At 44.1% G+C, this 25,325-nt stretch overlaps 1 protein-coding gene across 7 annotated transcripts in view; it reads left to right on the top strand.

Moving 5' to 3' along the window:
* LOC127570033 (glucose-6-phosphate exchanger SLC37A1-like) overlaps positions 1-25,325 on the top strand; it is an 87,989-nt gene that overhangs the window by 38,502 nt on the left and 24,162 nt on the right. For all 7 annotated transcript variants that reach the window (XR_007956290.1, XR_007956291.1, XM_052015247.1 and 4 more), the window contains 8 exons: positions 622-757; positions 2,748-2,824; positions 2,923-3,089; positions 4,034-4,071; positions 12,511-12,594; positions 14,273-14,422; positions 21,028-21,118; positions 24,447-24,509. Coding sequence is in view for 5 of the 7 variants with exons in the window: in XM_052015247.1 (XP_051871207.1) it covers positions 622-757; positions 2,748-2,824; positions 2,923-3,089; positions 4,034-4,071; positions 12,511-12,594; positions 14,273-14,422; positions 21,028-21,118; positions 24,447-24,509 (806 nt within the window). In the remaining 2 variants the exon portion in view is untranslated. The remainder of the gene's footprint in view (positions 1-621; positions 758-2,747; positions 2,825-2,922; positions 3,090-4,033; positions 4,072-12,510; positions 12,595-14,272; positions 14,423-21,027; positions 21,119-24,446; positions 24,510-25,325) is intronic.

The raw sequence follows: 25,325 nt of genomic DNA, 5'->3' as shown, positions 1-25,325 counted from the left end.
GATTCCAGAGACTAGGTATACCGGTCTGTAACTAGATTGGAAGAACGAGCAGGGGGAAGAACTCAGTGGATGATGCAAGGTCGAAAAATCATAAAAACGGCAGCAGAGGAGGAGGGCATTTATCCAATCCTCCTGGTACTGATCTTTTCCCAGAATTAATTCCCACAGTCAGTGCTCAACGTTCCCTGGGGTTCACCCCCACACTCAGTGCTCAGTGTTCCCTCGAGATGCTTGTGTGGTGGTGGGTGGTGGGATCTTTTGGGTCGTATGTGTAGCTGAACTAAGCTGATTCAACAAATGTGGTCATAATATTATTGAGATCCGAGATCCATCCTTTGTATTGATCACTCGCTGAAGACCAACCTCTGATTTAAAATTAAATTTAGTGTTCACTGGCTGGAAGCAGTGACCCTTTGCCCTTTACATGCAACTTAGTTTGAAGTTATATCCCTCATTCCTTATCTCATCCCCGTTTATTGAACTTGCGAAAAGGCTGCAGGGTTCGGTCTTGAAGTAGCTCATTGGGTGCAGGGTTTGTGGCGGAGTACTGTGAAAGTGTCTTCCTGTCCTCCACAGCAGTGCTGTCCTTAGTCTTAGTGATTTGTTTTCTTTTGCTGACAGCGGAATAATAGGAGAACGTTTATCTATCCGCTTGTACCTCACCTTTGGGATGCTGGCCAGTGGATTGTTCACTGCACTATTTGGCATGGGATACTTCTACAACATTCACAACTTGCAGTACTACATATTTATTCAGGTGAGTGGGCAAGTTATCCATTTAATTCAAGGGAATAGGGTTGGGTGTAAGGAAGGTGTTTTACTTGCAATGTGTTTCATTTGGTAATTGGTTTAATATTGTCACATACTGACATACAATGCACAGAATGTTCAGTGCAGGACCAAGTAGACTGCAGAAATGGAAATTATCTTGTTAGGTTAGCCGAGGGGTTTTCATTATTTGCTGCCAAGGCTTGCATTTATTAAATGATCCTTGAACAGAGTGGCTTGCTTAATAATTTTCAAGGGCAGTTAAGGGCCAACCACATTGGTGCATCTGGTGTCACTTAGCAACCAGGCCAGAGCTCTCCTTTCTGAGTTTTAACCTCAGGAAGTCTCATGGAGTGTGGAAAAAACAATACTGACAATTCTCTCCCAATGCTCTTGGTTTCTCCCCTGGATCCAAGTGATGCGTAATTGAATTGGGACTTCAGGATGAGGCAAGGCTTTCCTTTGGGAACAGAGGGTATGAAAAGCCAAGCCCATTTCTCTTTACACCAAATGTCGGGCTTTTCCATTAGTATCCACCACAATCGCTGACCTGTTCCAACTGGGCAGCGAGATGGCCTTTCCAATGTTACCAGTGGTCTGCCTCACTTTATCTCTTGTGTTCTCACTTGGGCAGGCACGGTAGTGTAGCGGTTAGCGTAACGCTATTACAGCGCGTGCAACCCTGGTTCAATTCCGTCTGCTGTCTGTAAGGAGTTTGTACGTTCTCCCCATGTCTGTGTGGGTTTCCTCCGGGTGCTCGGGTTTCCTCCCACATTCCAAAGACGTACAGGTTAGGAAGTTGTGGGCGTGCTATGTTGGCACCCAGAACACTCTATGCAGAAAGATGCATTTCACTATGTGTTTCGATGTACATATGACTAATAAAGATATCTTATCTTGTATCTATCTCATTGTAAAAACAGCCTGAGATTGAGCAAGTTAACCCTCCTTAATGTGAGCTGATAAATAAAGTGAGGCTAATGTTCTGCTTAAATCCTCATTTTTATTTTACTATATTCCACTCCCTTTTTCTCATTTGCTGTATCCTCTTGTCTGCCCCAACTACGCCATACCATTCACCCCATTGTTTTCCCTGGAGTGTCAGAGTCTGAGGGGAGGTCTGACAGAAGTTTATAAAATGATGAGAGGCAGAGACGGTAGACAGTCAGTCTTTTTCCCAGGGTGGACGTGTTAAGTACTAGAAGGCATAGCTTTAAGGTGAGAGGGGGAAAGTTTTTAAAGGAGATGTGCGGGGCAAGATTTTTTTTACACAGAGTGGTGGGTGCCTGGAATGCATTGCCAGGGGTGGTGGTGGAGGCAGATACGATAGAGGAATTTAGACAGGCACGTGAACAGACAGGGAATGAGGATGTGGATCATGTGCAGTCAGATAAGACTAGTTTAATTGGGCATCATGGTCGGTACAGACATCAAGTGCTGAAGGGCCTGTTCCTGTGCTGTGCTCTTCTCCGTTCGCTCTCTCATCTCCCCATCTCCCCATTTTCCCACTTCTCCACCGTCTTGTTTCTCCTCTTGTTCTCTCTCTTCATTCTTCTTTTCCCCTCGCATCCATCAAGCCCTTTGCACTGGTTGGCTGCTTCAAGCTCCAATTTGCCACTGAGTTCCTTGTTGCTCCCCGCTGGTTGTGAATTTGGCTCCCCTCCCCTACACCCAAAAACAGGATACCATTATTTCTTTGTAACCTGGACAAATAATAATGGACTGTTTTGTTTTGGCTTGGGCCATCTATTTGAAACTCGAGCCAGAATCTCAAGGGTGTGAATCATCTATTTAAATATGATCTTCACAGAACATTTGTTGTTAGTTGTTGAAGATAATTACTAATCAGTAAACATCGGAGATATTCCCATATTAGAGTACCTTGCTGAATCCAGTCCTGTCATTGTGCATTCCACTGAGCCACGGCGTGGAGGAATGAACTGGTGTTGATTTTAACCTTTGATTTTTTGGGTTCACAGATCGCTAATGGTTTGGTGCAGACAACGGGCTGGCCCAGCGTTGTGACCTGCATTGGGAACTGGTTTGGAAAGGGAAAGTACGGCACCATCTGATAATATTTCATAGTTTCTCATGTTGTGTTTTGCTTGATTTCTTTGGGGATTGTAACTCCTGTGTTCTCTGCCCTTGCGACAGGAGAGGCTTGATAATGGGGATCTGGAATTCTCATACCTCTGTGGGAAACATCCTGGGCTCCTTGATAGCTGCGCACTGGGTCTCCAACTGTTGGGGAATGTCCTTTGTGGTGCCGGGCATCATTGTCGCTGCAATGGGAGTGGTTTGCTTCCTGTTCCTGATTGAACGTGAGTAGTTTAAGACTTTAGTGGTTACTAATGATGGTTGACTTGCCATGTCCAGGACTTTGAAACTATTTCAACTGATATTGCATCTTTATTTCTAATGCAACCAATGGTTTATTGTGCAAACCTTGAAATTCAAAAGTCTGTTTATTCTCGGGGTGTTAGTGAGATGTTAAAGGTGAGGCTCCCAGTTTGGGGAGTACTCTCGTACCACATTGGTCCATTTGATCAGAGTGGACGGGACAATTGTCAGTCTTCTTATTATGAAGCCACAAGACAGAGCAGAGGAGGATAACTTAATAATCACAGATAATTTCAAAGTGGATTAAAAAATCCTCCAGATGTTATCATGCTCATCAACTGGATACAAAAAGACAATTATTACAAACGTTAGTCCAGAGAACGGTGATGATCTATAACTCGGCCTGCATAATCAGGGAATTGGATAGGTGCTTGAGGGAGAATAATTTGTTGTGCTGTGGGGAAAGAATGAGGGAATAGGACTAAAGGGAGCTGGTATGGACGATGGACAAATGGGCTCCTTTGATGCCATAACCATTCAATAATTTTATACACTGTCCCATTAAGTTCCCCCAGGGCAGGGACAGCATATGTTCCATACAAAATAAAGCTCTGTCTACACCGTCCCGTCACACACTCCCAGGGCAGGGACAGTTAGATACAGAGTGAAGCTCCCTCTACACCGTCCCATCACACACTCCCAGGGCAGGGACAGTTAGATACAGAGTGAAGCTCCCTCTACACTGTCCCGTCACACACTCCCAGGGCAGGGACAGTTAGATACAGAGTGAAGCTCCCTCTACACTGTCCCGTCACACACTCCCAGGGCAGGGACAGCTGTGATATTTACGCTTCCTTTGTAGGGTGAGTACAGGTATTATCTTTGTGCTATGAACTCTTGTCCTCATGTTTTCTCTTTCCTTTAGATCCACAAGATGTGAGGTGTGCCCTGACCCGAGCCCGAGTGAGTATTTCCTGAATGTTTTTATAACGCACAAGCTTGAATAAAGCAGCCTTTATTCTGTAGGTTCATGTGCAAACTCCTGATTAGTTGGTGTGACAGTAACTTGCTGAACATAGAATAAAAATCCCCTTGATTTTGGCAGACTCTTTCTGGGGCTGCATTCTGTAATTTTCCCAACTCCCATATGAAAGTGTTCTGTGCAGACGTCGCAGTTTGTAATTATCCCTGTGAAAATGGAACAAAAATGATATGGTTGTATTCAAATGTGGAATCCTGATGGTCGGCACAGACATTGGTGAAGGCCACTAATCAGTGATCCTTTAAAACTGTTGGCTTTGCTTCATGCTTGTATTGGAATTAGAACATAGAACACTACAGCACAGTACAGGCCCTTCGGCCCACGATGTTGTGTCGACATCTTATCCTGCTCTAAGATCTATCTAACCCTTCCCTCCCACATAGCCCCCCATTTCTCTATCATTCATGGTCTACCTTAGAGTCTCTTAAATGTCCCTAATGTATCTGTCTCCACCACTTCTGCTGCAGTGTGTTCCACGCACCCACCACTCTCTGGGTATAAAAAAACTTACCTCTGACATCCCCCCATACCTTCCTCCAATCACCATAAAATTATGTCCCCTCATGTTAGCCATTTTTGACTTGGGAAACAATCTCTGACTGTCCACTCGATCTATGCCTCTTATCATCTTGTACACCTCTATCAAATCACCTCTCATCCTTCTTCACTCCAAAGAGGAAAGCCCTAGCTCGCTCAACCTATCCTCATAGGACATGCTCTCCAATCCAGGCAGCATCCTGGTAAATCTCCTCTGCACCCTCTCTAAAGCTTCCACACCCTTCCTATAATGAGGTGACCAAAATTGAACACAGTACTTCAAGTATGGTCTAACCAGAGTTTTATAGAGCTGCAACATCACCTCGCAGCTCTTGAACTCAATCCCCCGACCAATGAAGGCTCAATCCCCCGACTAATACGCCTTCTTAACAACCCTATCGACCTGTGTGCCAACCTTGAGGGATCTATGGATGTGGACCCCAAGATCCCTCTGTTCCTCCACACTGCTAAGAGTCCTGCCATTAACCTTGTATTCTGCCTTCAAATTCAATCTTCCAAAGTGTATCACTTCACACTTTTCCAGGTTGAATTCCACTTCTCAGCCCAGGTCTGCAATTCTGTCCATGTCCTGTTGTAATCTACAGCAACCTTCTACACTATCCACAACACCAGCAACCTTCGTAACATCTGAAAACTTACTAACCCACCCTTCTACCTCCTCATCCAAGTCATTGATAAAAATCACAAAGAGCAGGGGTCCCAGAACAGATCCCTGCGGAACACCACTTGTCACTGACCTCCAGGCAGAATACGCTCCACCTACAACCACCCTCTGTCTTCTGTGGGTGAGCCAATTCTGAATCCACACAGCCAAGTTTCCCTGGATCCCATGCCTCCTGACTTTCTGAATGAGCCTTCCATGAGGAACCTTATCAAACACCTTACTGAAGTCCATGTACACCACATCCACTGCTCTACCTTCATCAATGTGCTTTATCACATCCTCAAAGAATTCAATCAGGCTTGTGAGGCTGGACCTGCCTCTCTCAAAGCCATGCTGACTGTCCCTAGTTAGTTTATTATTGTCATATGTACCGAGATACAGTGGAAATACTTTGTTTTGCATGCCATCCATACAGATCATTTCACAACATAAGAACATCGAGTTGTTACAAAGGGAAAACCAATAACAGAATGCAGAATACAGTTACAGAGAAAGTGCACTGCAGGTAGACAATAAGGTGCAATTTTTGGTGTTTATGATGCATTTATCCAGAGCTGTGTGTTGCAGTTTAACAGGCCAGTTGTCTAGGTCCTTTGAGGTGATCCAAATGTAGCTGATGTTGAAGGCTAGTGGTAGTGTGATTTTTATAATGGATTTGTTGCTGTTGTGTGGGCTGAGCTATGTAGGTGGTTAAGTGAGGTACTCCCATGGGATGAATCTGCCTGTTAGCTAGGAAATCGTGGACTGGGACCCACCAAACTGTCCACGGAGCAGGACACCATGATCTGCAGCAGATCGGCTGAAAGTTCTTCTGGTGTTTTCTGGGAGATGTCCAGGGTTTCTGGGCTGGGCTGCAGGCTGGGGCTGCATGGCTGCTGGGACTTGGGAGTAGAGTGAGGTGTGTGGGGGGGGCTGGCACCAATTGGGGAGTGGACCTGGAGAGAGCCAGTGGCAGTGGTTGGAAGGCAGACTCCACTTTGGAAAGGGTGGGTGGGAGAAGGGAGGCTGGGGCAGGTTGGGGTTGGAGAAAGATCTGTGCGTGTGTGGTGTTCAGCAACCATGGGGACCTCACTGGGTTAGCTATGTTTTCAACGCTCCAGCGTAGTCTGGTTGTTTGAGGAACAGGGTATTTGAAAATGAAGACCTCATACTTGGCACAAAGCTCCTGATCTGCTGGGCAGCACCACTCCTTGAGCCCACCCCCACATACTTCCTAGACCCGGACCACCAACACCAGGAACCCCAGGTTAATGGAAAATACCATCAATGCTCTCTGCACAATGTCCTCCATATTCACTGAAGGAGAAGCAAATCAATATCACAGAACATAGAACCGTACCGCACAGGAACAGGCCCTTTGGCCCATCATGTCTGTGCCGTATCAGTGTCCTCTCCCTGGCCTCAGCACTGAGGCCCTAGTTACACTCAGCTACGTTGGAAGACTGTGTATATTGAGTTATTATTGTCACATGTATCAAGGTACAGTGAAAAACTTTGTCTTGCATACCATCTGTACTGATCATTTCTTTACACAGTGCTTTGAGGTGGTACAAGGGAAAACAATAACAGAATGTAGAATAAAGTGTCACAGAGAGAGTGCAGTGCAGGCAGACTGGGTGAATGCTTTGAGGAGCACCTGCACTCAGTCTGCAGGGGTGATGCTAAACTTCCGGTTGTCTGCACCTTCAATTCCCCATCCCACAACCACGCTGACCTTTCAGTCTGTAGCCTCCTGCACAGGTACAACAAGGCCAAATGCAAGCTTGAGGAACAACACCTCATCTTACATCTGGGCACATTGCAGCCTGCAGGAACTCGATATCGAGTTCTCCAACTTCACATAACTTGCTTTATCTCTCTGTTTGAATGAGAACTGGCCATTAGTACCTCCTATCGTTTCCATTTTTTATGTATCATCAGACTACACATTAGACAGACAATACAACCATGGCACCACATTGTACAGACAAAGAAGCTTAATCTTAGCTGCTCCTTCATCTCACCGATTCGGAGAAATTCCCTTTGTCCCACCCGAACCCTCTCGCGCCTTCACTGCTACCTTGAGGCTTTCTTTCTCTGTTCTGATGAAGGGTCCCTGACCTAAAACATTAACAGTCCCTTTCCACAGATGCTGCCTGACTGCTGAGTGTTATAGCATTTTCTGTTTCTATTTTAGTAACAGACTCAGCATAAAATGGTCAGTGACCAGTGCTTAAAGGTAGACTCGAAGTAACTACCTGTTGAAAGACAGAGCATCTTAGTTTCCAACTGACACAATTACGTGTCCATGTGGAGTGATGTTAAACAAGGAGAGAGAGGGCAAACAACAGAATTCGCTGCCAACTCCTTTATGATCAGTACACTACCAACAAACCCTCAGTGCCTAGGTACTTCCTGCTTTCTTTGGTAAATGGGGTAGATACAGGGATGATGTTGTCTACGTGGACTTTAGCAAGGCTTTGGATAAGGTCCTGCATAGTAAACTGGTCTGGAAGGTGAGATCACATGGGATCCAGGGTGCGCAAGCCAGTTGGATACACAATTGGCTTGGTGGAAGGGGGCAGAGGGTGGGAATGGAGGGTTGTTTCTTAGATTGGAGGCCTGTGACCAGTGGTGTGCCACAGGGATCAGTGCAGGGTTCACCGTTGTTTGTCATCTATAGTAACGATTTCAATGAGAATGTAAGTGGCATAATTAGTAAGTCTACAGATGACACCAGAATTGGTGGTGTGGTGAACAGTGAAGAAGATTGTCTAAAGCCACAACATGTTCTAGGTCAAGGCTGTCTAAAGTTACAACATGTTCTAGATCAAGGTTGTCTAAAGTTACAGCAGGTTCTAGATCAAGGTTGTCTAAAGTTACAGCAGGTTCTAGATCAAGGTTGTCTAAAGTTACAGCAGGTTCTAGATCAAGGTTGTCTAAAGTTACAGCAGGTTCTAGATCAAGGTTGTCTAAAGTTACAGCAGGTTCTAGATCAAGGTTGTCTAAAGTTACAGCAGGTTCTAGATCAAGGTTGTCTAAAGTTACAGCAGGTTCTAGATCAAGGTTGTCTAAAGTTACAGCAGGTTCTAGATCAAGGTTGTCTAAAGTTACAGCAGGTTCTAGATCAAGGTTGTCTAAAGTTACAGCAGGTTCTAGATCAAGGTTGTCTAAAGTTACAGCAGGTTCTAGATCAAGGTTGTCTAAAGTTACAGCAGGTTCTAGATCAAGGTTGTCTAAAGTTACAGCAGGTTCTAGATCAAGGTTGTCTAAAGTTACAGCAGGTTCTAGATCAAGGTTGTCTAAAGTTACAGCAGGTTCTAGATCAAGGTTGTCTAAAGTTACAGCAGGTTCTAGATCAAGGTTGTCTAAAGTTACAGCAGGTTCTAGATCAAGGTTGTCTAAAGTTACAGCAGGTTCTAGATCAAGGTTGTCTAAAGTTACAGCAGGTTCTAGATCAAGGTTGTCTAAAGTTACAGCAGGTTCTAGATCAAGGTTGTCTAAAGTTACAGCAGGTTCTAGATCAAGGTTGTCTAAAGTTACAGCAGGTTCTAGATCAAGGTTGTCTAAAGTTACAGCAGGTTCTAGATCAAGGTTGTCTAAAGTTACAGCAGGTTCTAGATCAAGGTTGTCTAAAGTTACAGCAGGTTCTAGATCAACTGGGAAAGAGGGCAAGGGAATGGCAGATGGAATTTAAATTGGACAATTATGAAGTCATGCATTTTGGGAATTCATACCGTGGCAGGACTGACACAGTAAATGACTGGGCCCTGGGGAATGTTGTAGACAGAAACCTCGGAGCACAAGTACATAGTTCCCTGAAAGTAGCGACACAGGTAGACAGGGTGGCGATGAAGGCATGAGGCAATGGGTACAAAAGTTGGGACGTCATGTTACAGCTGTACAAGACGTTGGTGAGATCCCATCTGGAATGTGGTGTGCAGTTCTGGTTGCCATATTATAGGAAGGATGTGATTAACCTAGAGAGTTACAGAAAAGATTCACAAGGATGTTGCTGGGACTGGAGTTCTGAGGAGAGGCTGGACAGGCTGGGACTGTTTTTCCTGGAGCGAAGGAGGCTGAGGGGTGACCTTATCAAAGTTTATAAAATCCTGAGGGGCAGAGATAAGGTGGATAAGGTCACAGTATTTTCCCCAGGGTAGGGGAGTCTAAAACTAGAGGCCATAGGTTTAATGTGAGAGGGGAAAGATTTAAAGGGGGCCTGGGGGCAAGTTTTTCACACTCGGGTGGTGGGTATATGGAATGAGTTTCCGGAAGAAGTCGTAGAGGTGGGTACAGCTACAATGCTTAAAAGACATTTGGACGTGGGTAGGAAAGGTTTAGAGGGATATGGGCCAAATGCAGGCAAATGGGACTGGCTCAGCTGGACATCTTGGCCAGCATGGATGAGTTGGGCTGAAGGGCCTGTTTCTGTGCTATGACTCTGTTTCTCTGGCTGGGTCACCTAGAACCAGTGGTCACATCAAAGCTGAAACTGAGATGAGGTCTTGCGTCACCCAGCCGTTGGTGAATCTTTGGAATTCTTTACCTGAGAGGGCTGAGGTGGTTCAGTGTATTCAAGACAGAGGTGAAAGATTTTTGGATATTTGGGGAATTAATAGATGAGCGGTTCATGCAAGAAAGTGTTCCCAAGGTAAAATGTCAGCCATGAATTAATTGAACGTGGAGTAGTCACTTCTGACATTCTTAACTTTGAACTTCATGCATCTGCCCTTGGATCACTGCAACAGCAAGTTCTCTGAGCACTGACGTAATTGGTTTATTATTGTCACTGCTGAGATACAGTGAAAAACTGTTTTGCGTGCCATCCATACAGATCATTCCATATATAAGTATGTTGAGGTAGTACAAAGGGAAAAGCAATAACAGAATGCACAATAAAGTATTACTGTTCCAGCGAACTTGTGGTACAGGCAGACAATAAGGTGCAAAGGCCATGACAAGGTAGACTGAGAGATCAAGAGTTCAGCTTTATCGTACAAGAGGTCCATTCAAGAGTTCTTGTTACATTAATGGCCAAACAATCCATTTTGCTTAAATGGAAGGATCCAATACCCCCTACTACTTTTCAATGGTTCTCTCAAACTATATCATGTTTAAACTTGGAAAAAATTAGGAGTGGTACTGTCGATCCTTCGCTTAAATTTGAAGATATTTGGAGTCCATTTATTCAATATTTTCACATGATGTAGATCCCCTTTCAATAACTTTCCAACTTGGAGGAGCGGAGTTGACCACATAATATTGCTCTGTTTCTGCTGAGAAATTTTAGCCCAGTTTTTTTTTCTTTTTTTTTGTTGTTTGTTTTTTTTTGCAATTTTTTCTTTTTAGTTTATATTGTTTACAATTTTTCTTATTGATTTGGGTTTTAAAAAAAATTTATATAATAAATCTTTCCTTTTATATTATATTCATTTACTAAGAGATTGTTGGATCTACAGATTTTTTTTATATCTTATGGTTCTTTATGATTATCGATGCCATGATTGTTCTCCAGATCTCTTTGTATTACGTGTATAAACATTGATGCTATATATCAATCTGTATTAATTTGAAAATGAATAAAAAGATTGAAAAAGAAAGAAGAGTTCCATAACAGTGGGTTAGAAGTTGTCCTTGAGCCCGGTGGTGCAGGTTTTCAAGCTCTTGTATCTTCTGCCTGATGGGAGGGGGTAGAAGAGAGAATGCCCAGGGTGGGTGGGATGTTTGATTATGTTGGGTGCTTTCCCAAGGCAATGAGAAGTATAGACAGAGTCCATGGAGGGGAGGCTGGTTTTTGGAGAGACTGGGCTGTGTTCACAACCCTGCAATGTCTTGTGGTCTTGGGCAGAGCAGTTGTCGCACCAAGCTGTGAGTCATCTGGATAGGATGCTCTCTACGGTGCATCAATTAAAAATTGTTGAGGGTCATGTGGCCACTGTGGGGGAGGAAAAATGTGGAGATTCTATTTGAGACTGAATACCTGTGGTTGTTTGTGACTCTTAATTCATCAGTGGGAGAACATAGGAGCAGAAAAAGGCCATTCGGGCCCTTGAGTCTGTTCTGCCACTTAGATAGATCATGGCTGGTCTGTGGCTCACATAGAACATAAGAAGGCTCGGTTGCCTTTTTTTTATATATTCGTTGAGGGGATGTGAGCTTTGCAGGCTGAGCCAGCACTTAACTGCCCATCCCCAGTTGCCCTTGAGAAGGTGGTGGTGAGCTGCCTTCTTGATCCGCTGCAGTCCCTGAGGTGTCGTTGCATCCACAATGTTGTTAGGGAGGGAGTTCCAGGGTTTTGACCCAGTGACGGTGAAGGAACGGCCATACATTTCCAGGTCAGGGTGGTGTATGGCTCGGAGGTCAACTCCCAGGGGGTGGTGTTCCCGTCCTTTTACTGCCCTTGTCCTTCTGGCTGGTAGAGGTGGTGGGTTTGGAAGGTGCTGTCTGAGGAGTCTTGGTGAGTTGCTGCAGTGCATCCTGTAGATGGTCCACACTGCTGTTACTGTGTGTTGGTGATGGAGTGAGTGGGTGTGGATGGGGAGCCTACCAAGCAGGCTGCTGTGTCCTGTGTGGTGTCGAGTATTGCTGAAGCTGGACCATGTTGCTGTAATGGATACTCTACTGGATTTTGGTCACTTTCTTGTCGGGTTGAAATGCTGGAGGAAATGATAGAGATAGAGGAGTGACTGATGACGGTTGGTCTGCTGGGGGAGGCACAGTGATCTCGGTGGCATGCTGGTGCCTCAGTCATTGCTGCCGCTTCATAGCTCCAGGGATCTGGGTTCGATGCTGACCTCTGCTGTCATCTGTGTGGAGATTTCCCCCGGTGCTCCTGTTAGCACCCGTGTCCCAAAGACCTATTGATAGGTTAATTGGCCTCTATAATTTGCCTCCCTACTGTAGGCAAGTGGCAAAAGAATCAAAGGGGAGTTGATCAGCAGGAAAGAAAATAAGTTGCAGGCTATCGGGAAGCAAGGAGAGGGAGAAATTGGATTGCATGAACCCAAAGGGCCAAATGGTCATGTTACCATGTTGGAGTCATCCAGTGTCATGTTACCTCAATAACACACAACTTAACATGCTTAAGGGAGATGTATCCATGGTGACTTGTCTGGTATGATTGGGTTTGTCAATTGTTTTCTCCTCCTGTTCACAGAAACCGTCCAAGTGCTTGAATGGATGGGACACGTTTAAACACAAGTGCCAGGTTTACCAAAAAAACAAAAGCAACACAGTTCCGGTAAGTAAAAATGCCCGGACCTTGCGTTTATCTACAGCTGACAGGTTGCGGATCATACTAGCACAGGGTGAGCATGGGTCTCGCTGCTGTACCCTAGTTCTTGGCGTTAGTGTGCACAGCAAGGTGAAAAGGCAGCATTACCAGGTTCTTGTACAACTAGAAATGAGGCATCAATAAAATGTTAAAGGCATGAGCCCACACTCCCAAACCGACCCTCCTAATTTGATGCATCAACTACCATTCATATAGCACCTTCACCCACTAAAATATCTTGAGGAACTTCTGAAGAGTGTAACCAAATAAAAATTGACACCAAGTTATTATCGCAAAAGCTTGGTCAAAGGAGTAATGAATATCTAAAAGAGGCAAGAGTCGGGGTTTAGGGAGGGAATTCCAGAGCTCAAAGCCTTGGCAGCTGGAGGCACGTCCAACTTTGTTGGGCTGGGTAAATGTGGGATGATCATGAGACCAGAATTGGAGGAATACAGACATCTCGACACTAGGGTTATGGCGCTGGTGGCAATGGGTGAGATGACAGAAGATTTGGAAAATGGGGATGAGAATTTTAAAATGGACATTATTCAGGAGCAAGTATAAGTCAGAGAGTACTGGGGCAATGAAAAACGCGATGGTGCTGGAGGGACTCAGCAGGCCAGGCAGCATCCGTAGAGAAAAGCAGGCGGTCAACGTTTCGGGTCAGGACCCTTCTTCAGGACCATCTCGATCTCGGGCATTGGTCCTTTTAGGATGGAGATGGGGAAGAATTTCTTCCTCGAGGCTTGCAGATATTTGAAATTGTCCAACCTAGAGAGCTTGGAGGCAGAGTTATTGAATCTATTTGAGATGGGCAGAATTTTTGGTTATTGTGGGTTTTCGGGAAAAAGTTCAGAAAGTAGATTTGAGGCCACAATTGGGACAGCTGTGATCTTAATGAACGGTGGAGCGATACTGAGGGGTTTTTATAGCCTTCTGCTCCTGTTTTATTAATATGTTCAATTATTTACCTCACAAATATTTATAACAGATTAGTTGACCCAATTAATAACTTTATTATTATTATTGGTTTATTATTGTCACATGTACCGAGGTGACATGTTTGCATGCCATCCATGCAGATGATTTCATTAAAAACAGTGCATTGAGGTAGTACAAGGAAAAGTTAGATATTAGATTAGATATTTATTTATTAGTCACATGTACATCGAAATGCACAGTGAAGTGAACCTTTTGCATAGAGTGTTCTGGGGACAGCCTGCAAGTGTCGCCATGCTTCTGGCGCCAACATAGCATGCCCACAACTTCCTAACCCGTATGTCTTTGGAATGTGGGAGGAAACTGGAGCACCCGGAGGAAACCCACGCAGACACGGGGAGAATGTACAAACTCCTTACAGACAATGGTGGGAATTGAACCCGGGTCACTGGCGCTGTAATAGCATTACGCTAACTGCTACACTGCCAATTCCTGAACAGCACAACTCCACTCCTTTGTTCTATCCTCCTTGGTTTCATGGTGTTCATAGTGTACCAGTATGTGCATCATGTAGGTGAAGAAATGGGTCACTCTTTCTGACCCATCTCCTGTACAAACACATAAAGTACCTTCTGTCACTTTAAATGTTCTATAATTTAAAAAAATAATTAAAACTGCTCACTTTTTTAATAAAAATTCAAAATAGGATCCAGAGGAAGAATGCTTTTTGAAGGAGAGTGATGTCAGGATTTCAACCAAGTCCAACGGTTTAGTGACCAGTCATGTTGTTGCGGTCAGCAGTGAGAGAAGTCATTCACCTGCAGCCATCAGCTTCCTCGGAGCCTTGCGAATCCCTGTAAGTATTTGGAATTGGGACTGTTAATTAGGGACTGATGAAGCTCTTATCGTAACCTTTGCAGTCTCTGTCCTGGCACATTCAACATAATTGTGCAAAATTCTCTGTAGCCCTGGTGCATTAGAAAGCAGCAGATGTAACCTTTGCAATTCAAGAAGAGAGAGAGAGAAAGTAGAGAACTACAGACCAGTTCACAAGATCACAAGATCAGGGAGCAGAAGCAGGCCATTCGGCCCATTGAGTCTGCTCCAAGGAAAAGGGAAAAAGAAATGGGGTGGGAAAAAAAGAAGAAAAAAAAAACTATTCTAATCCCATTTGCCAGCCTTATCCCCATATCCCTTGATACCCTGACTATTTAGATATCTGTCTATCTCCTCCTTGAATACCCCCACTGATCTGGCCTCCACTGCTGTGCGTGGCAAGGAGTTCCACAATTTCACCACCCTCTGGGTAAAGAAACTTCTCCTCATCTCTGTCTTGAAACTGTACCCTCTAATTCTAAGATTGTGCCCTCTGGTCCTGGACACGCCCACCAAGGGAAACAGCCTAGCCACATCTACTCTATCCTTACCTGTCAACATTTTAAATGTCAGCTGACTGAAGGTTGTCAGCAAACTACTGCAATCCTGTATTAAGACCACAGTAACAGAACACTTCCATAAAACTGTGGATTATGTTTGATGTATAGTTTTTTGATTTTGTAAGTAGTAGGGTAGATGACGGGTAGCCAGTGGATTGTGATATGTCTGGATCTTCAAAAGGCATTTGATGGGTACCATGCAAATTGAGGGTTCTTGGAGTTGGGGAATAAGCTAAGTGACAGAAAATAGAGTAGAACTGAATATATTAGAACTGTAATGTGTCCAAGTTCACTAGTGATACAAAGCCAGGGGCCAGTGAGCTATGTGGAGGATGCAAGGAGGCTGCAAAGGGATACAGGCAGGTTAAGTGAATGGGCAGATGAAATATCACAGGAATACAGTCATTTATAGCACAGAAGGAAGCATATCCAGGCTGGCCAGTTGACTTCAGATTAACCTCTTGTTTCCGAACCATGCAATGGTTCTTCATGATCTGAGGGGTAGGTTTTTCACACATCTGAGGGTGATGGTTATCTGGGATGAGTAGGTGGTGGAGGCAGATACAATTACAATGTTTAAAAGCTGTTTGTTTTGATACTTGGGTTGGAAGGGAGTGGAGGGACACGGACCTAATGCAGGCAAAGGGTTTGGTCATCAGGTCAGCATGGACGAGATGGGCCGAAGGGGCCAGTTTCTGCACTGTATGTTTCTTTGATCGTCCAGGTACCTTTTTAAATGTGAGAAGTGTTTCTGCCTCCATCACACTTCTCCAGCAGTATGTTTCAGACCCCAACACTGAGTGAAATAATATTTTTTCAACTCTAATTCTTCAACAGGTCAATTTAATTTAATACTGCCTAGTTACTGACATCTCATTGTTTATCTGGGTCTGTCCTAACTTTATAAAGCTCAATTATACCTCCTTTCAATCTCTTCTTTTATCTCCCATAGAAAACAACCCCAGTCTACATGGTCTCTCCCCAGAACTATAATTCCCCGGCCCGATCACATCCTTCCATCTCTTCTCTCATGCTACCACATTCTTCCTGTACTGTGGTGACCAGAACTGTACACAGTACTTCATTTGTTGCCTAACTAATGTCCAATGCCAAGTGGCAAAGCCTCTCTGCTTTTGTGTGGCTTTTCTAATCGAGGGATGTATACGTCTAACTTCCCAGCTATCCGATCCACCTGTCCTGCTACCTTCAAAGATGCATGGTCATATGTTCCCATATCCCTCTACTCCTCTGCACCTCTCAGTACTCTACCTCTATCATGTATTCCCTTGCCTGGTTTGTCCTTCCCAAATGCGTTACCTCAATCATCTCCAGATTGAATCCCACTTGCCACTTTTGCTTTCCCCCAACTCCACCTAATGAGTCCAAGATATCTCGAGGAACATTTGATGTCTCTGGGCCTGTACTTGATGTTCAGAATGTCACAAACCAGCAACAAAAGAAACACACTGAGCATGATTTAGTGTTAAAAACTATTTTATTAATCACTACTTATGATAATACGTAAAATAAAAGTAAAAATGTTAGTATGTTAGAATTCAAAAATGTTAAACCTCGAACGTTAACCCCAAAACTAAACTCGTCGTGTGTGTGTGTGACAAAGTCCAAAACTCCCAGTTCCGGAATGGTTCTTAAAGTTCAGTTCCGCAAGCCATAAGGTGAAACATGAGCAAGAGCTTCTTCAACAACCACCGTTGTCTGAAGATAAGATGTAGATGTAGAAAAACATAGAGAGAGTACATACGAAATCCAAATGTTCCACGATGGAGCCCAAACGACACTTCAGTGTTTACTCGATAGTGACTGCCTCACCCCGAAAAGCATCCGAACCGTGGTCGTCCACACACAAATACCTGTTTCCTTCTACAGGTCAGCAACAAAGTGAACTCCACCGGATTACTTCCAACTTCCATACATGGATTTCAGTGGCAAACACAGTTATTGTTTCTCATCCATCGATAGAGAAAACAAGCAGGCTGGTGTCTCTCTCCCTTCTCTCTCTCTCCTTCCTCTTCTTCTTACTTCTTCAACAACCACCGTCCTTTATCTTCTATTGACGTAAGCACGCCCCACACACACATACACACACACTCTCTATCTTAAAGGGACTTTCACTGAGTCCGTAACAAGAAGGATGAGTGGGGGGGATCCCATTGAAACCTACCAGATACTGAAAGGTCTGGATAGAGTAGACGTGGAGAAGATGTTTCCATCAGTGGGAGAGTCTGGGATCTGAGGGCACGGCCTCAGGATAAAGGGACGTCCCTTTAGAACTGAGATGAGGAGGAATTTCTTCAGCCAGAGGGCGGTGAATCTGTGGAATTCGTTGCCACAGAGGGCTGTGGAGGCCAAGTCATTGGGTGTATTTAAGGCAGAGATTGATAGATTCTTGATTAGTAAGGGGGTTAAGGGTTACAGGGAGAAGGTGGGAGAATGGGGTTAAAAAAAATCAGCCATGATTGAATGGCAGAGCAGACTCAATGGGCCGAATGGCCGTATTCTGCTCCTATATCATAAGTTCTAGGCTACAGGAAGACCATTTTTCCCTCACTATCAGTAACATTGCCAGTTTTGATATCATTTGGAAACCTTCCCCTATATATTTCAGGGTAAAACATTTACACTAACCCTAACCCTCCCCAGCTTACAAACGCCTGATCTATATACAGCCCGGAGATACGAATGAGTGTCCGGGAGACTGGCAGGATGGATTTGCCGGCTGTTGCGAGGTGTTCAGGTTACTGCCGTGTAGGAACTCGGGATTCGTGGCCGTGTTCCCGACTTGCGAGGTGTTCGGGTTATGAACAGTTCACAGGAACAGAACTCTGCTGGAACGTGAGGAGGACCTGTACCTTGAAAAGCAAGAAGCTCATTGGGAGCCCTGTGGAACCCACTGCACACAGTCCACCAGTTGCTATCATTTCTGTCAACTTGTCCTTTTCTCTCTGCCATAGAGCCACTTTATAATTTGGCACGCCATATTCCCTTGGATCCCATGGGCTTTTACATTCTTTGATCAGTCTACCATGTGGGACTTTATCAAATATCTTGCCAAAGTCCATTATACCACATCAGATGCTCTACCCTTGTCGACAGTTTTTTGTTACCTCCTCCAAACATTTCATTCGTTAGTCAGACATGACCATCCCTAAACAAGTTAATGCAGACTGTTGTTGATTGACCTGTGCTGCACTAAATGCTGATTGTTGCTAGATTTCAGATCCAGCAACTTGCCTACTACCTGCGTCAGTCTGACTGGCCTCATTGTCTGTGTTTGTCCTCCTCCTTTGCTAAGAGTGGTACCAGATTAGCACAGAGACACAAGAGTCTGCAGATGCTGGAATCTGGAGCAAAAATCAAGAGTTGGAAGACCCATTGAGTTCCTCCAGTTCTCGTTGTTTGCACCACGTGGTAGTGTAGCGGTTAGCATAACGCTTTACAGCGTCAGCGACCCGGATTCAATTGGGACTAGCGGAATAAGGTTTTGGCACAGACTAGAAGGGCCGAATGGCCTGTTTTCTGTGCTGTAGTGTTCTATGGTTCTGGCTGCTGTCTGTAGGGAGTTTATACGTTCTTCCTGTGTCTGCGTGGGTTTCCTCCGGGTGCTCTGGTTTCCTCCCACATTCCAAAGACATACAGGTTAGGAAGTTGTGGGCTTGCTATGTTGGCGCCGGAAGCGTGGCGACACTTGCAGGCTGCCCCCAGAACACTCTATGCAAAAAAAGATGCATTTCACTGTGTGCTTCGATGTACATGTGACTAATAAAGATATCTTAAGATCTTAATCTTAACTCCCAGTCCTCTGCACTGTACCTGTAGCCAAAAAGAACGGGAAAATTATTGTCAGAGCCTGCACTATTTCCTCCCTTGCTTCTTTTAAGAGCTTGGGTTACTTTTTTTTGGGGCTTGATTTTGAGTTGACGTTTAAAATACCAAGCCCCTTTCTATGTCCTGCCTTTTTCTGTTTGTCTTTTCCAATACTTAACATTCTACCTCCTGAATATCAGCCTCCTCTTCTGAAGGAAGGTGCAAATTCGTTCAAAACTTTGCACATAGAACCATAGAACAATACAGCACAATACAGGCCCTTCGGCCCACCACGTTGGGCTGACCTTCAAACCACTCCTAAGACTATCTAACCCTTCCTCCCACATATCCCTCTATCTTAAATTCCTCCATATGCTTATCTAACAATCTCTTGAACTTGACCAACGTATCAGCCTCCACCACCACCCCAGGCAGCGCATTCCATGCCCCAACCACACTCTGGGTGAAAAACCTCCCTCTGACTTCTCCCTTGAACTTCCCCCCCCATTACCTTAAAGCCATGCCCTCTTGTATTGAGCATTGGTGCCCTGGGAAAGAGGTGCTGGCTGTCCACTCTATCTATTCCTCTTAATATTTTGTATACCTCTATCATGTCTCCCCTCATCTTCCTTCTCTCCAATGAGTGAAGCCCTAGCTCCCTTAGTCTCTCCTCATATTCCATACTCTCTAATCCAGGCAGCATCCTGGTAAATCTCCTCTGCACCCTTTCCAACGCCTCCACATCCTTCCTATAATGAGGTGACCAGAACTGGACACAGTACTCTAAGTGTGGCCTACCAGAGTTTTGTAAAGCTGCATAATCACTTCGTGGCTCTTAAACTTGATCCCACGACTTATGAAAGTTGTGGTTTGGAACACGACTTATGAAAGTCGTGGAACGTCTTCTGCTTTTGTTCTGTTTAGAATGCACTCTTATCTTTCTAATTGCTTTCTTTTCACATATTAATTAAATGTCTTTTTTGGGTTTTCCTTGAGCATAACATGGGAGAATGAAAATATGAAGTTATCCACTTTGGCGGAATGGAAAACCAGTTTTATTTTTAAAACAGTGAGAAATTATTATCTGTTAATACACTGAGGGAATAGTACACTGACTCCTGAGATTTAGGAAGTTTACGTGTAGCTACAAAATACGTTAGGAAGGCAGATGTTATATTGGCCCGATTGCAAGAAACATTGGAAAAAATTCAGGCTCTATATCGGAAAATAAAGTTCTGTGATTTCCTGACGTCTGTCCCCTTCTCACTTTTTGAGTTGGAGTTCTACAAGCTCTTGTGAATATTCTGTTTTCTTTTCCTCTCTTGGTGGAATCATTTGAGCACAGGAGGAAGCCATTTGGCCCATTGTGCCTGTGCCAGCTCCTTGGAGGAGTAGTCCAGCTCATCCCATTCTTATGCTCTTTCGCTATGGTTGTGCCAGTTTGTGTTTGTTTATCCAAATTCCATTAAGTTCCCATTGTATCTCCCTGCAATGCCCTTTCTGGCTGTGCATTCCAGATCACAGCAACGTGTGTCTATAAAATATCTGCTCATTTATCCAAAAACGCCTGACAGTCTGGCTTTTAGTACCAGTCATTTTGATCTGCATTGCCCAGTTACTGACCCACCTTACCAGTGAAAATAGTTTCTCTCTGTACTCTATTACACCACCCTGCTAAAGGTGTTAGCTTGTTGTGGCGCTCACTGGAGACCTTGGACCACTGGGAAGGTGTTAATGTTTCCTGAGTACAGTTCCATAGGACTGAATCAACCTGCCTTCCTCTTCACCACTGGGGCCTTTCTTCATTGAGTTTTGGAAAACCGGTTGGATGTGCTGGGAGTGAACAAGAGCAGGAACGCCAGCTAATTTCCTTTCTCTAACTCAAGTCATGATGAACAATAGTTGTCTTTGTTGCTGCTCTGGCCAAGGGAAAAAGTTGGGAATAGGGCCTGGGTTTTTCCTCCTACTCTCCTCCTTGGCCAGTTGAGCTCTTTGTGTAGTCCTGTGGTAACTTCCAAATAATTCCCTTCTGTATTGTGGCATTCCTGAGTGCTGGCCTATTCCTTTGGCTTGATTTTCCTCATCTGTGGACTGATGTGATCTCTGTGGCTGAGCTGGTGGAGGCAATGCCAAGCTGTGTTGGTCCATGGTGTCAGTGCTGGGAACATGTAACGACTGTCTGATGGGTTGTTTTTTGCAGGGGGTGGTGGAGTTTTCCTTGTGTCTGCTCTTCGCCAAGCTCGTCAGTTATACGTTCCTCTTCTGGCTCCCAATGTATCTTGCCAACAAAGGTGAGTAGCAGCATCAGCTGGTGCTGGTATTGCAATGAACTGGACTAATGTTGAAATTCCTGGTGTAGCTTTTTTTCCTAATGAATGTACAGTACCTGGAGGAGGTATCATCTACGGCAGCACATTCTCCTTGATAAGTAGTGGCTTTTGTTCTTGGACGAACAAAAGTAATTCGCATCCCAATGTGGAAGTTGATGGGTATGTTTGGGATGGGTATGCCAGAGCACTGTACAGTTGAGATTAGAGTTCATATCTCACCCTGGCTGTCTTTAAAAAAAGTTACAGATTAAATAACATTGGTGAAAAGGTGGTGATCATGAAACCAGGTGGTTCTTTTTCTTTATGAGTGAAATCCTTAGCCGATTCTGGATTTTATGCATCACCAGACTGCAATGAGTCCCTGAAATGGCCAGCCATGCCATTGGTCTGCCAGGAGGTCATCGACGTGAAACGTTAATATTGTTTCTCTGTCCTCAGATGCTGCCTGACCTGCTGAGCATTTCCAGCATTCTCTGTTTTTCATGAAGCCTCTCAGTTACGGAAACAGATGATAAATGCTGACCTTGCCCATGATGCCCATGTCTTTTGAAAAAATTATTTAAAAAAAATTAAGATTTGAATCTAATTTAGGCTGTGTTTAAAAAATATAATAATTAAAATGCTGACCTTGAAGCTGTTGGATTGCTGGTTCACTTTTGCACTTTGGGGAAGGGTATCTGTTCTTACTTGGTCCGGCCTGCTTGTATCTCCAGCCCTGCACTAATGTGCTTAGTTGCCTGTGAATGGCCTAGCAAGCATTGTTGATTGCCAATGAGGAATGAATAATTGTTCTTGCCAGCAATGTCTGCCTCCTTTATGAACTGCAGAAACAGGAAAAGGGGCAGGCTATTTGGTCATTAGCCTGTTCTGTCAGTGATAAGACCTTGCCTGAATTTGGACAAAATATCCAATTTTCTAATCAATCCTTGCATCCCTCAATTTCCACTGGTGCCCAAAAAAAAAGTCAACCAGTCTCGGCTTTGAATATATTCAATGATCAAACGTCCACAGCTCACTGGGATAGAGAATCCTAATGATTCAAACCTCAAATCGAAATTCTTTCTGACCTCTAATGGCTGACGCCTTATCTTGATATCCCCTGTCAACGTACTCTCTGTCCTCATACTCTGTCAAATCCTTTAAGAATTTCATATGTTTCAGTAAACTGCCTAAATTCCAAAGAATTCTGGTTCATTCTCTTCCATCTCTCTCTTGTTTCATTCCTGAAGTTTTTTTAAAATTTTATTATATAAAAAAAATCTAAACCCACTACCAAGACTGAAGGTGTTTAATAAAGAAAAAGGACAAGGAAAAACCCTTGACACATGGCGATATCAGCCAATATCTGTATTTTAGCCACCAAATCAAAGGTTTTGAAAATAATTCAAAAAAGGTCCCCACAGCATTTGAAAATCTAAGTTAGATTCAGAAATTGAACAGCGGATCTTCTCTAAATTTAGGTGTGACATAACATCCTGTAAACATTGGGCATGAGTAGGCAGAGTGACTTCCTTCCATTTAAGCAACATAGCCCTCCTGGCTATAAGAGAAATAAAAGCCAGAATATGTAAATCAGAAGCCTCCAAAGTTATATCTTTTTCTCCAACAATCCCAAATGATGCAGTCAGAGGATTACGTTTAAAATTTATTTTAAAGAGCACAGAAAAAGTTTGAAACACCTCTGCCCAATATTTTTTTAAGACTCTGACATGTCCAAAACATGAAGTTAATCCCTGTGAACATTGGGATAACAGTTTTAAAATTGAGGCATTAGTTAATGAGCCAAGGTTGATCAGCAAGGGGTGAAGGGTTTTGGGCAGCAGAGTTTTGAATGACTTCAGTAGTCACTTCTGGCTACACTCCACCATCCTACCCATCAGCAGGTGGGATGAAGGAGTCTGGTCAGGGGTGGTTTGGAGTGATCAAGTCTAGAGGTGTCAAAGGCATGAATGAGGGTTTCAGCAGCAGACGGTGAGCTGAGGTAGGGTGGTTTCCTGCTCTTTAGTAGCTGATGCCCAAGGACTGATGTTTACATCAATTCACCCTCCTGTCCCACAAGAGGGCCGTTCATTCCTGCTCACTCTTTAGTTCATTATTAAATCTCAGTTCCAAAGTCAAAGTCGAGTTTATTGTCATACGTACAATGAAACACTAAACCTAGCTTCACAAAAAGGTGGGACTGGGAAAAGATAGAGCTTCTCTCCTGAAGAACATGACGAATTGGGTTGTCAATTCTCCAGAACTTCCCACGATGCTGCAGCAAGCAAAACCTAGGGAGAAAACTTACAGGAGATGGTGATATCGGTTGTGCTCGTAATAAAATTCCCATTGAGCACTTTCAAAGTCAAAGTCGAGTTTATTGTCATCTGCACAAGTCCATGTGTGCACAGATGCAAAGAAAAACTTACTTGCAGCAGCATCACAGGCACACAGCATCAGATAAGCAGCATTCACAAGAAAAACACAAATTAAACATTAATTGTACACAATTTTTACTAGAAAGAACACAATTAGAACAAAAAAAAATTCAAAGTCCATTGTGGTGCAAAGTGATTAAAGTGGTCGTAGTGTTGCTAAACTGTGGTGATTAGGGTTGTGCTGGTTGGTTCAAGAACTGAATGGCTGAAGGGAAGTAGCTGTTCCTGAACCTGGTGGTGTGGGACTTCAGGCTTCTGTACCTCCTGCCCGATGGGAGCTGCGAGAAGATGGCATGGCCCGGATGGTGGGGATCTTTGATGATGGATGTTGCCTTCTTGAGGCAGCGCCTCCTGTAGATACTACCGATGGTGGGGAGGGATGTGCCGGTGATGTATTGAGCTGAGTCCACTACTCTCTGCAGCTTCTTGCATTCCTACGTATTCAAATTGCTGTACCAGATCATCCATTCCAGCTATCACTCCCTAATTACGAAGGACAGCCTTGTGTGCTATCTCTCTATAAGTCCAGTTATACTGCACGGACTGGTTTCCTGTGTTTGATTTTGCCTTAAGACCTTTAATAGATGTCATGTATTATTTGCACTTCTTAAAACCATTAACTCTGCAGAATCATACAATGATTTTTAAAGTGCCTTGTTCCTGTGGTAATTATTTGCTCCCCATTTTCTCTCCTTTCTTGGGTTACATGTGGTACATTCCAATTCACAGGGTCCACTCCAGAACATTAGAAGCCCTTTATTGGACACGCTCATCGCCATAATTGAAAGCATCATTCCCATACGGGTGGAAGTCTGCATTGACCAGTGATCATGATGTATCTAACTTTTCCTTGTTTAATTTTATTCCCCCAGAGCACTTCGATGCCAAAAAAGCCGGAGATTTTTCGACACTCTTCGACGTAGGTGGAATCATAGGTATGGTTCCACTAAATTATTGTAATAAGGAGATTATATTTTTTAAGTCTCTATGAAAGGGTGGACCAAATGCTTCAGATTGCACTACCAGACATTAGTTGTTGGTAGGGACCTAACCAAGGCATCATTTGATGGTTTGATGTTCACTGCAATCCACAACTTGTATTAGACAAACATCTGGGATGCAGGTTGATGCAGATCTAAGAGATTTTCTTAGATCAGTTTACAGAGCGCCTCTGTTCAGTCTGCAGGGGTGACCCTGAGCTTATCTAAATATCTGTTACTTGAATTCTCCACCTAACTCCCACTCTGACCTATCGGTCTGTGACCTCCTGTACTGTCACAGTGAGACCCAACGCAAGCTTGAAGAACAGCACCTCATCTTCTGTCTGGGCACATTGTAGCCTTCTGGACTCGATACTGAATTCTACAGCTTTGGGGAACTTGATTTGTCAGTTGTATCAGTTGTCCATCTGCAATATTAGTTCAGCGTATTTTCTCCCCCTTTACTTTTTTTCTCTCTGGGAGTGGAGGACGTGTCCAGCCTGACCTGCTGGGCATGTCCTCCTGCTCTGCACTTCACATCTCCCACATTCTTTTGTCCATGTTGTCACTCTCTAACCACCCCCATTCACCAGATAACCTTGTTTACCGTTTATCCTGATGGTCACCACGGTTTCAGAGACATCCCACCCTCTCTGCAGCTTAACAAGCTGCTTTTATCTCCATTTCAGTTCTGATGAAGGGTCTCTGACCTGAAACATTGATGCTCTTTCTCTTCCCACAGATACGGCCTGACCTGCTGAGTATTTCCAA

Source organism: Pristis pectinata, chromosome 4 (assembly GCF_009764475.1).
Source record: "Pristis pectinata isolate sPriPec2 chromosome 4, sPriPec2.1.pri, whole genome shotgun sequence".
Classification (NCBI taxonomy): Eukaryota; Metazoa; Chordata; class Chondrichthyes; order Rhinopristiformes; family Pristidae; genus Pristis; species Pristis pectinata.
The sequence above is the reverse complement of the archived record's forward strand: the minus strand, read 5'-3'. Positions and strand labels throughout refer to the sequence as shown.